We start from the raw sequence: 12,300 nt of genomic DNA on the forward strand, positions 1-12,300 counted from the left end.
TGAACCGGGCCTTCTGTGTGGTCCCAGTTAGACATGGAGCAGACAAACCCTGGAATTACCAGGCTTGCCGAAGAACTGAGGACAGCTAGGATTATATGGGCTGAGTAAGGGGTTTCCTTCCACCCACCCCTGGCACTCATGTGCGCAGAAGGAGTGGATCCTGTGTGTGTTGTCACACACGCAGTTGGTTTGCTTTGCACACACTGCTGTCTTTATCCCAGTTCCACCTGTGTTGCCTTCAAGCCCAAACTTGAAGCCTAAGTCTCCAGTTTCTCCACTCTAGTGCTGCTGAGTGACGATCTTCACTCCAAGTGCTTCCCTGGCCGGTGCAGTGGAAAAGATGGTCCGTGGGGAACTGTGGTTCAGGGCCGAGGGCAGGCAGCACAGCTAAGGGCTGCTGTCCTCCCCTGCCCTGGAGAAGGCCACTCGGCTCTCCTGCTGTGGTAGGCAGACCGAAGCCCAGGATCACGACCTGTGGACGATGGCGTTGGGAGCCTTGGGTCTCCAGGGACTAACCCTGTTTTGTTTTGTTTTGTTTTGTTTTGTTTTGTTTTGTTTTGTTTTGTTTTGTTTCGTGTGTGTGTGTTTTTACCTGGGCTCCTATTTCTTCTCTGTATGTTGGCCTTAAAGATGTCGTGTATGATCTGACTTAGGACAATAACAGAGTTTGTATTGGAGGCTTGGAGCACCTGCCTCTGCTCAAAGGGAACATTTCTACTGAGCAGGGAACAATGGTTGGGGCTGCTTTTGCCCACAAAGTGATGTGCTACTTTGCTCTCTTTCTGTGCTTCCTCTGCCCCTTTCCTTCCTTCCTTCCTTTTTTTCTTTTTCTTTCTTTTTTTTTTTTTTTTTATTCCCTGAATATGCATGTATCCATGAGCATTGCTTAGCCCTGCTGCCAGCAGGCAGGTCCCTGTCCCTCCTAGGGGACCATGTACATGACGCCTCCAGCCCAGTGGCTCTCCTCTGCTAGCTGAGCACGCTGATACATGGAAGAATGGCCCACCTCCTGACCCCTGACCCTGGGCTGTCATCATTCATTAGAGCACACTGATTTATTCATAAGTCCTAGGTCTTTGCCAGAAAAATTCTGCCCTGTCCGTCCCTCTGGTTAGCAACGGAGGGGCTGGGCTGGCACTGAAGATGTCCTAGCAGTTAAAAAATGCCAGTAATCCCCACCTGCTCTCAGCCTTTGTGGGACTGTGGAAATATGTGAGCTAATTCTCCAACAATTGCTAACATTTTCTCTAACGCATTTGTTACTGAAGCCGTGGGTCCTCCCGTAATCTGTTTTCATTAGTTATGCTTTTCCATCATCTTCGGGGTCCAAAATAGCAAAATGACTTACAAGGTTCTGGAGACTTTGTGATACACCTGCTGTTTGGGTTTGTTGCCAGTCCAGGAGAATCCGCTGGGTCATGAAAGGAGGGAGATGAATAAGCCTCCCGTTCTCATGAGATTCCATCAGCGATGCCCTAAAGTGTGCTTGTCTTTTTACACCCTTTGGAGATTTTCTGTTGCTGCGTGGCGTAGAGAGGAAGTCGTTGCTTGCGAGTGTCTGAGATTTACACTTGCTTCTTTCTTTTTCCCCCAGAGTTGAGAGTCATGGCCGCGGGAAAGTTTGCCAGCCTGCCCAGAAACATGCCAGTGAGTCACCCGTCCCCCCTGGCCTCGTCCATGGACCTTCTGAGCAGCACGTCCCCTCTCGCCGAGCACCACGCTGACGCCTATCCAGACGCCTCCATACATGGCACCCTGCCGCGGAAGAAGAAGGGCCCTCCTCCCATCAGGTCCTGTGACAGCTTCAGCCACATGGGCACCCTCCCTCATGCCAAGTCCCCGCGGCAGAGCTCGCCTCGGACCCAGGATGTCATCCGGGAGAGCCCACTGCAAGACTGGAAGGGCGAGACCTTCACCTTCAGGTAGCTGCCCTGACTTGCTGGTGAAAGTGCCTTGGTGTCTAGGACTTTGGAAAGCATCCTTTATTAGGAAAAGTGAGACAGATACAGAGTTGAGCAGGTCATTTAGCTAACTCCTGTGGGCCCATCCCCCAGCTTCAATAGTCATAAACTCATGGCCAGTATTATTTTTAATCTGTTCCCGGCCACTGTCCCTCTTCTGGTATCATCATCATCATCATTATTTTAAAGGTTTATTTTTTATTTATTTGAAAGGTAGAGGTACAGAGAGAGGGGGAAAGACAGAGAAGGAGATCTTCCATCCACAAGTTCACTCCCCAAATGGCCAGAGCTGGGCCAGCCCAGAGCCAAAAGCTTCTTCTGGGTCTCACACATGGGTGCAAGGGCCCAAGAACTTGGGCCATCTTCTACTGCTTTCCCAGGCCATGAGCAGGGAGCTGAGTCAAAAGTGGAGCAGCTGGGGCCAGCATTGTGGCATCAAGGGTTAAGCCTCAGCCTGTGGGGTCAGCATCCCATTTGGGCCGCAGTTCAAGTCCTGGCTGCTCCTCTTCCAATCTAGCTCCCTGCTAATAGCTTAGGAAAGCAGCAGAGAATGGGTCAAGTCCTTGGGCCCCTGCACCCATGTGGGAGACCTAGAAGAAGCTCCTGGCTCCTGGCTTTGGTTTAGCCCAGCCCCGGCTATCTCAGCCATTTAGGGAGTGAACCAGTAGATGGAAGATCTCTCTCTCTCTCTCTCTCTCTCTGTGCATCTCTGCCTTTCAAACAAATAAATCTTAGAAGAAAAAAAAAAGTGGAGCATTTGGGAGACAAACTCATGCCCATAAGGGATGCCAGCATTGCAAGCAGATGTTTAACCCACCGAGCCACAATGCCAGTCCCAAAAGGTACATTGACATTATAAGCCTCAGGGTTTCACCAGGAAAGTTCTGCCCAGTCCTTCTGAGTGTCTTAAGGGTTGCCTGGCGTTGAAGACATTCTAGCAGCTGACTCACTGCAGTAACCTGCTCTGACACTTAGGCTGGTGACAACATGTGAGCTCACAGGGTAGCTCGCAGTGTATCTGAAACAATGTCGTCCCCAAACTTGTATTCTAGTGAGGGACCTAGAGAGGAGGTCCAAGGGGTAAGTAAGGTAACTGCACAGTGTAGCAAATGCTCTAGAGAAAATTCCATGATGCGCTGCTGATTTACTGAGAACAGTGGCTCTTGGTAGGGTGGGCAGGTGTCTAAGGAGGTGATAGTAAATCTAAGACTTGGCAGCCATGGGCCTTCCAAGCTGTTGCAAGCACAGGCAAATTGAGGATAGAAAACTATTGGGAGCAAGTTTGGCATCTTTTATTCTTGTAAAATTTGTTTGAGAGGTTGAGTTACAGAGAGAAAGGGGGAGAGACAGAGGGAAACAGATATTCCACCTGCTGGTTCACTCCCCAAATGGCCGTGACGGTCAAGGCTGGGCCAGGCTGAAGCCAGGGTGCAGGGGCCCAAGTACTTGGGCTGTCTGCTGCCTTTCCGTGCACCCTAGCAGGGAGCTGGATGGGCATTCCAGTATGGGAATCTAGCGTTGTGTCTTAGGTAGTGACTAAGCCTGCTGCACCATGACACTGGCCCAAGTTTGGCATCTTTGGAATAATGCAAAAGGAAGCTAGTATGGCGTGTGGCTAGAGTGTAGTAAGTCAAGAGGAGAGTGGTATAGATGTTGTTAGAGCTAGGTAGACCAGTGTTCAGAATTAGTTTTAGGGGCAGGCATTTGGCATAGCAGCATACCTGCATCCCGTATCAGAGTGCTTGGGTTCGAGTCCTGGCTCCACTCCAATTCTAGCTTCCTGCTAATGTGCATGTAGGAGACCTGGATTGGGTTCTCAGATCCTGGGTTTGGCCTGGCTTCTCAAAACAATTCAAAATTTAAAAGTTTTTTGAAAGAATTAGCTTCTGTCTCTAATTGTAGTAGTGTAAGAAGGAAACAAGTGGAGGCCCAGATATTCTCTGTAGAAAGCATTAGAGATCCCTAAAATGTTCCTGGCACTGAATTGGAAAGTTCCCCCAATGTGTCCTGGGCCTGCTCCACAAAATCTAAGTGGGCGACCTTGGCACTCAGATCTCGCTGCTGATGAAACAGGTGGATACGGAGGCACATACCCGAGCCTTGTATTGTTACTGTCCCTTAGTTGGCACTCAGTGGACAAAGATGCAGGGGGTGAGTGGCAAAGTCCAATCACTTGAGCCAAAACTGAGCACAGATGCCAGCCTGCATAGGCTGGAGTCAGCACCAGCTGTGCCCTTGCTTGTTGAGGACCTTTGTCTTTGTGAACGTAACCTCTGTGTCCAGCCAGGTGTCTGCCACGGACCGGACACAGGCAGGCCACAAACTCCGTGAAGCTCCGAGGTCCTGGCTGGACACCAGCTCTTTGAAGGGACAAACTCGACGGGGGAGATGGGTGGGGAGGAGGTGGTCATGGAGTCGCCCTTTCTAACTTGAGAAGGTTCTTCCTGAGCACCCAAGGCCTGAGCTGGCAGTCTGCCAGGAGTTCAAAGCGTCCCTGTCTGGACGCTGACTTGGACAGAGGTCAGGTCTCTGTAAAAGATCGGAGGTGGGCGGAAGTCCTGGGTTTGAAGTCCCGGCTGTGGAAGCCTAAACAGGCACTGCTAGTTTAGGGTTTATTTATGATTCAGAGCTGTGCTAATCACATCACAACTCGCATCTTTTTTCCCTTAATTTGAAATAACTCATTTTTTAAAAGATGAGTGCGGCAGGGGGGGGGGGGGGGCCGGCGCCGCGGCTCACTAGGCTAATCCTCCGCCTAGCGGCGCCGGCACACCGGGTTCTAGTCCCAGTTGGGGCGCCGGATTCTGTCCTGGTTGCCCCTCTTCCTGGCCAGCTCTCTGCTGTGGCCCGGGAAGGCAGTGGAGGATGGCCCAAGTGCTTGGGACCTGCACCCCATGGGAGACCAGGATAAGTACCTGGCTCCTGCCATCGGATCAGCACCGGCCGCAGTGCGTTGGCCGCGGCGGCCGTTGGAGGGTGAACCAATGGCAAAAGGAAGACCTTTCTCTCTGTCTCTCTCTCTCACTATCCATTCTGCCTGTCAAAAAAAAAAAAAAAAAAAAAAATTAAAAGATGAGTGCAGAAAGTAACAAATGTGTATCCTTCAAAAAGTATGGGGCCGGCGCCGCGGCTCACTAGGCTAATCCTCCGCCTAGCGGCGCCGGCACACCGGGTTCTAGTCCCGGTCGGGGCGCCGGATTCTGTCCCGGTTGCCCCTCTTCCAGGCCAGCCCTCTGCTGTGGCCCGGGAGTGCAGTGGAGGATGGCCCAGGTGCTTGGGCCCTGCACCCCATGGGAGACCAGGAAAAGCACCTGGCTCCTGGCTCCTGCCATCGGATCAGCGCAGTGCGCCGGCCGCAGCGCGCCGGCCGCGGCGGCCATTGGAGGGTGAACCAACGGCAAAAGGAAGACCTTTCTCTCTGTCTCTCTCTCTCACTGTCCACTCTGCCTGTCAAAAAAAAAAAAAAAAAAAAAAAAAAAAAAAAAAAAGTATGCTGAGTTAGAAGGCCTGCGGTTGTATGTCAAAGGATCACAAACTCCCATCCTCTCCCTTTCCTAATGCATTTTATTTTTAAAGATTTATGTATTTACTTGAAAGGCAGAGTTACGGAGAGGCAGAGGTAGAGTGAGAAAGAGAGGTCTTCCATCCGATGGTTCACTCCCCAGATGGCCGGAAAAGCAGAAGCTGCACCAATCAGAAACCAGGAGCCAGGAGCGTCCTCTGGGTCTCCCACGTGGGTGCAGGGGCCCAAGAACCTGTGCCATCTCGACTGCTTCCCCAGGCCATACCAGAGAGCTCAATTGGAAATAAAGCAACTGTGGCTCGAACTGGCGCCCATATGGGATACTGGCACTGCAGGCAATGGCTTTACCTGCTACACCACAGCGCCAGCCCCCCTAATACATTTAAAAAAAATTCTCACGAGAGGTCCTGATTTTAGTGGGTTTAGAGTACCTTGTATTCCTTTTTATTTCTAAGTATTCCTACTAAGATTATGAGACTGAATTCCTTCTTGGAACAAGGCATGATAGAAAAAAGGTTTGGGCCGGCGCCGCGGCTCACTAGGCTAATCTTCCACCTTGCGGCACCGGCACAGCGGGTTCTAGTCCCAGTCGGGGCGCCGGATTCTGTCCCGGTTGCCCCTCTTCCAGGCCAGCTCTCTGCTGTGGCCAGGGAGTGCAGTGGAGGATGGCCCAAGTGCTTGGGCCCTGCACCCACATGAGAGACCAGGAGAAGCACCTGGCTCCTGCCATCGGATCAGCACGGTGCGCGGGCTGCAGCGCGGCGGCCATTGGAGGGTGAACCAACGGCAAAAAGGAAGACCTTTTTCTCTGTCTGTCTCTCTCACTGTCCACTCTGCCTGTCAAAAAAAAAAAAAAAAAAAAAAAATTAAAAAAAAAAAGGCAGCCTGGGAACGGGAGGATGACAGTGAGATCAAGAACAGAACGTGTCCGCCGCAGGTGCTGCTGCAGAAATGCCTGAGAGAAATTGCACCTCCATTCCTGATTCAGCTCTTACAGTTGAAAGGAGTGCTAAAAACACCTCCACCCCGCTCACCACTTTTTCCTCTTCATGGTGAAGTCGGGAGTGAATTTCTTTTTCTAGATACCAGTTTGAAAACTTCTCATGTTTGTCACATTTGGTGCTGGCCTGGCAATGGTGGGGCCATTCTGGAGAACTCACACTCTCTCTCTATGTATGTCTTAACCTCTGGCCCCATGAAGTATCTTAGTTCCCCCTTAACCACAGTTTGGCCCTCTGTAGTTTCATTTACCCATGGTCAACCACATGATCCAAAAATAATACATAGAAAATTCCAGAAATACTTAATTTATTTTATTTATTTTTAAAGATTATTTATTTGAAAGGCAAAGTTATAGAGAGGCAGATGCAGAGAGAGATACAGAGGTCTCCCATCCACTGGTTCACTCCCCAAATGGCCACAACAGCTGGAGCTGGACTGATCAGAAGCCAGGAGCTTCTTCCGGGTCTCCCATGCAGGTGCAGGGGCCCCAGGACTTGGGCCATCCTCTGCTGCTTTCCCAGGCCATAGCAGAGAGCTGGATTGGGAGTGGAGCAGCTGGGACTCAAACAGGTACCCATATGGGATGCCTGCACTGCAGAAGGTAGCTTTACCCGTTACACCACAGCCCCAGCCCCTTCTGTTGTTTTATCTGCATAACCTTCTGAGTGGTGTGATGAAATCTTTCTGGCTCCCCTCTGTCACTTCTGAGATGTGAACCACCCCTTTGTACAGTGTATCCACCCTACCTGCCCTTTGATCGGTCAATTGCCTTTTGGTTTTCAGATCTGCTGGTACAGTATTGCAGGGTGTGTGTTCAAAACTTAAAATAGTGATGATGCTGGCAATTGGGATATATCAAAGAAAAACCATAAAATGCTTCCTTCAAAGGAAAATGTGAAAATTATCAATAAGGAAAGAAAAAAAGTCTGCTGAGGTTGCAGAGATCTATGGTAATTGTTGCAACTATTCTATTTCGTTATTAAAATGATTAATCTCTCCTGCCCCTAACTTATAAATTCAACTTTGTCAGGAGTATGTGTGCATAGGAAATAAACATACTGTACATAGGGTTTGTCCACAGTTCTAGGCATCCACTGGGGGTCTTGAAAAGTATCCCCTGCAGATAAGGAGGAGCTACTGTATTTCAGTAGTTGCAAGTTTGTTATTTTCCCAACATATTTGCCTAGCTTGCTTATTTGAGAGGTAGAGTTCAGAGAGATGGAGAGATGGAAAGAAAGGTCTTCCATCCTGTGGTTCACTCCCTAAATGGCTGCAACGGCTGGAACTGAGCCGATCCGAAACCAGGAGCCAGGAGCTTCTTCCAGGCGTTCCATGCAGGTGCAGAGCCCCAAACACTTGGGCCATCTTCCACTGCTTTCCCAGGCCATAGCAGAGAGCTGGATTGGAAGAGGAGCAGCCGGGACTCAAACCGGCACCCATATGGGATGCCGGCACTTCAGGTGGAGGCTTAGCCCACTGCACCACTGCGCCAGCCCTTGCTCAGCTTATTAATCATTTAAAAAAAATCTTTATTGTAATTGAATAATAGCTGAATATCCACTCTGTGGAAGGCAATCTCCCCTTTGACCTAAAAATTTGTGTTAAGCTGTCCTATCCACACGTGTCCTCTCCTCCTGGATCAATAATGTCTTGTACATTTATAGTTTCAAAGTATCTTGAAGATACCTTCCTGAATCATGTTGAACGTCAGCGGCATGGGCTTAGAGACAAGGCAGGTGTCATAATGAACACTGTTGTCGTCATTCACAGCTGAGAAAGTGTCAGGGCTGTTGAGGCGCATGGGATCATGCCCTCGCGGGTGACAGAGCTCAGTCAGCCAACATTTAATGCAGAAAGTACTACCAGGCCTCTCCCAGACCCTGGGCTCCATGGCCTCCCTGAGGGGCACCCTCTGAGCTGTCCTCTTGCCCCCTGTCTAAATCCAGCACCTCAGACACCTGCCTTGGGGAGCCCAAAGCCGTGGTCCCCATGAGCAGGCAGAAGGCAGGCCTGGAAGGGGGAGTTGGCCTTCTCCTTTTGAGATCTGTCTCTCGGCTTTGTTGTTTCCTTGGCTGCCCTTGGATGTACTTGTGGTTTTGAAAGGTGGCCAAAGCCAGAAGCCAGGGAGCTCTTAAACCTGCCGCTTGATGTCACAGAGGAGCCTTTGTTCCAGCAGCGGAGCCAGGCTTCTCCAAGAGGCCTGCAGACGGGATTTCCTCTTGACATTAGCGTTCGGCCGACGTCCCTTTGATTCATTTATCTTCAAGGATGAAACTTGTGCTGGGATACAGCACCTTCCCCGGGCCGAGGGGGCACCCATTCCTGTCGTTGGGGTGTGTGTGTTGCCGGCGAAGCCCAGGGATCAGCGCCTGGAGACTGTTCGGGGCCTTTCGCAGCCTGTGGGTACGTGGAGGCACGCATTCCTGGGAACAGCTGCGGGCCTAATTCCTTCTGCCTCTTGTGCTGCGGCGCATGTGGCGGGACAATGCAGCGTTTCATGAGTTTGCATGAGCGGAGCTGACGGGCTGCTCACAAGTGTTTCCACTGACAGTGGCCAGGAAGTCTGCAGGATTCTCCCCCAGCGAGAGGTCGGTGCCCTTTCCCAGGCAGCGAGTAACCTATTGTGTCCAGCGTCAGACTGTCAAGGTCGCAGCCACAGCGTGAGGCACGAGACCCACGCAGGCTTCTGTCCAGAACACCGCCTTGCTGCGGGCAGTGTCGATGCCCTGGTGTGAAAACTTGTTTCAGCTGCTCCTCTTTGGAAGCACCAAGCGCCCAGACTTCTCCTTTCTCCTTGACATGGCAAGGGAAGTCAGCCAGCCTTGGGCTCGGGTTAATCAGAAGGCAACGCACACAGATATGCATGGGCGTGCCTGCTGTCTGCAAGGGGAAGCTTTTCACACACTTGGGGAAAAAAAAAACCCACTAGGTGACTAGATCCTATTTTATGGAATGTACACTTACTGGGATAGTAGGGTGCCAATGCCTTTTTAAGAGCCCGAGTTCAAGAAAACCACAGTCCATGGGTTGAATTTTGAGTTTTAAAATTTCAAGGTGGGTTTCTGTAACATTTTGAAATGCCCCTGCTGTTTGAATGCAGGTGTTGTGAACGGGTTTGTGGGTTCTGAGCAGCGGTGTGGGTCTGGGCCCTGGTGGTCCCTGGCTTGCCGAGGCCCCCAGGCAGCTGGGTCCATGGTCTGGAGCCCCTCTGGGTTGGAGGAGCCCAGGGAGTGGGGAATACCTGCAGGTCCGCCAGCTGCCCGATGGTGGTCCTCAGTCTGACAAAGACGATTTGAACCCCAGCGCTGGGACCTGTGCATTCTCAGCTGTCCTTCTGGAGAAAATGAAAGGATTTTTTTTTTTTTTTTTTAAAACGATTGCAAGCCACAACCAAAAACACAATCAGAGAATGACACAACGCAGCCCGGTGAGTGGAGCTGCTCCACATCCACTCCCCTAGGACAGGCCCGGCTTCCCGTTCTGTTTTCTTCAGGCCTCCCGCATACTGCTGGGGAAAGGGCAGGGTTTTATTTAGATTTTTGAGTTTTCCTCATTCTTCAGTAGATGCCAGAGAACACTGTAAACAGAAGGTGCTGGCAGCTACAAGTTATTGCTGCTGTTACCACGTGCTGCTTTGAGAGCCACCCCGGCCTGGGGTACTACGCAGGCTGGAGAAGCAAGGCTGCAATTGTTGATGGCAAGGAGACCGTCCTCAGGGGGCCTGCACTGGGTGGTCAGACCAGCCTGAGTGACAAGGCTTCGAGGCCCTGAGATGGCAGCCACGGTGCTGCTTATAATGGTGCCACCACCTGGTCTGTCCCCAAGGGACTTCACTGCAGGATTGGAAGCAGAATTCCAGGCCTCCTCCTCTTTGAAGGATTGTGCTGTTAGCCACGCGTTGTGGAGGTCTTCCCTGTGTGCCCCCAAACCTTACGCAGCCTCCTTGGACTATAGTTCCAGATTTACTTTTAAACATGGCATCTCAAGGTAGAATTACTCCTGCTGTGGAGAGGACAATGAAACCCGAGAGGGGTAATCCAGAGATCTCAGCTCAGATCCCTGTTTTTGCCACTTTACTAAGTATGTGAATGAGGGTGGGTTCTAAACCATACAATGGGGATGAAAATCACTCCCCTGTGGGCTGCTGTCAGGGTTAACTGGTCCCTGAATTTGAAGGCCTCCCCGAAATTCAGCACTCTGATTTCCACACTACAGCCTGGTATGCCCTCCTGGGAGTCCGCGTGGAACAGGTCCCGTGTCTGCACACTGTTCCTGCCTGGTCACCAGCAGTTTCTGGTGCTGCTCAGTCCTACTGGGATAGCTGGCACTGAAGGCTGCTGAGGCCTTGGCTGGGACATTGATACAGCCATGACTATGGGGGAGGGGGGGTGCGGGCGTGGGGGGGGGGGAGCTGCTAGTGACCTTGACTCTGATCCCAGCAGTCAGACTTGGTAGCTTTGTGACCTTGGCTAAGTTGTTTTACCTTTCTCAATCTCCATGTCCTCAGGGTCAAGTGTAACCACAGGTGCACTTGCACAGAGCCTGGCGTGGAGGAGGAGCCCAGGCAGATTGGTTTCTTCCTTTCCTTCCTTCCTCCTGGAAAGCAGAAACTGGGAGGCTCCTAATCCTCCTGTGTAACCTGAGACCACGTTCAATGTCTGTAGCTTCTGCAGGAGAAAGTGCCCCCTGTGTTGATGGAGTCTGGCTGGATTCCCTCTTTGGATCTGCCCTACAGCAATGCCTCTTGGCCAGCACGCAGAGTTTACAGGTATAGCAACTGCACAGGGCACTAAAGCATCAGCACACCATGGTGCTAATACACAAAGCAGAGCCTGTCTCCCGTGGGCTGGCCTCCAGCCTTTGCCTGATCGTTCTGGTACTTAATGTCTGCACATTCGCTGTTCATTCTTGAGTGCATATTTAAGCCAGTATGCCGGGCATTGTACTAATCTAGGTCACCCAGTGTGGATTAAAATCGTTATGGCCCCTGTCTTGAAGGGGCTTCCAGTTAAAGGGACACTCAGCCAAACATGTCAATAGCTGCATAACCACAAAATGAGGAGGTGTGAGGTAACATTGGAGGTTAGGTTGGCAGAAGGAGGAGGGAACAGGAAGACTGATTGTAAAAGGATGATATGAAATATTTCATAACTTTTATGTTACTATATATTCGAATGATGCCTTTGATGTAGGCTAAATAAAACATATTGAAATTTACCTCACCTATTTTTCTTTGAATTTGCTATTAGAAAAATTTAATTGTTCTGGGTGGCTCACATTGCATTTCTGCTGGACAGTGGTGGCCTAGACCTTGGTGAGAGGTTTAGGTGTCTTCAGTAGGGCAGAGGGAAGCCTTGATGGGATTTTAAGCAAGGGAATGGCCTGATCAGATTTTAGAAGGTTGCTGGGTCTCTGGAGAGGATGACTGATGGGAAGAGGGAGGGTAGGAGTGGGTGTAAAAATGTAGGCAGCAGGTGGTGTCTGTGCGAGGGTGCTGGTCCAGGATATAAAGTGGGTGGATTCAAGAGGTTGAATCTGCCAGACTGACTGAGGGCTGGATGGCTGGGCTGGGAGAGAGGTACTGTTGAGCAGGCAGCTGAGTGAAATGGTGCAAGAGCATTTCCCGAGATGGGGAAGTTGGGAGAGGAGCATTTTTACGTATTTTTGGTTGGTTGGTTGCTTTTTCAAGGGCGGGGAGTAAGACCGAGAATCAAGACTTCCCTTTGGGTTTGAGATGTGTGCTGAATTGGGGATTGTGGTGGTCATGTCAGCCGGATGGGAGATGGGTGGAGCCTGGGGCTCCAGAGAGAGGTG

The 12,300-nt window shown here is 51.0% G+C and overlaps 1 protein-coding gene across 9 annotated transcripts in view; it reads left to right on the forward strand.

Moving 5' to 3' along the window:
• BCAR3 (BCAR3 adaptor protein, NSP family member) overlaps positions 1-12,300 on the forward strand; it is a 142,930-nt gene that overhangs the window by 29,331 nt on the left and 101,299 nt on the right. For all 9 annotated transcript variants that reach the window (XR_016210895.1, XM_089300324.1, XM_089300325.1 and 6 more), the window contains exon 2: positions 1,595-1,922. Coding sequence is in view for 8 of the 9 variants with exons in the window: in XM_089300327.1 (XP_089156453.1) it covers positions 1,595-1,922 (328 nt within the window). In the remaining variant the exon portion in view is untranslated. The remainder of the gene's footprint in view (positions 1-1,594; positions 1,923-12,300) is intronic.

Source organism: Oryctolagus cuniculus, chromosome 7, assembly GCF_051225735.1.
Source record: "Oryctolagus cuniculus isolate XC-2025 breed Fujian yellow rabbit chromosome 7, ASM5122573v1, whole genome shotgun sequence".
NCBI classification, from domain to species: Eukaryota; Metazoa; Chordata; class Mammalia; order Lagomorpha; family Leporidae; genus Oryctolagus; species Oryctolagus cuniculus.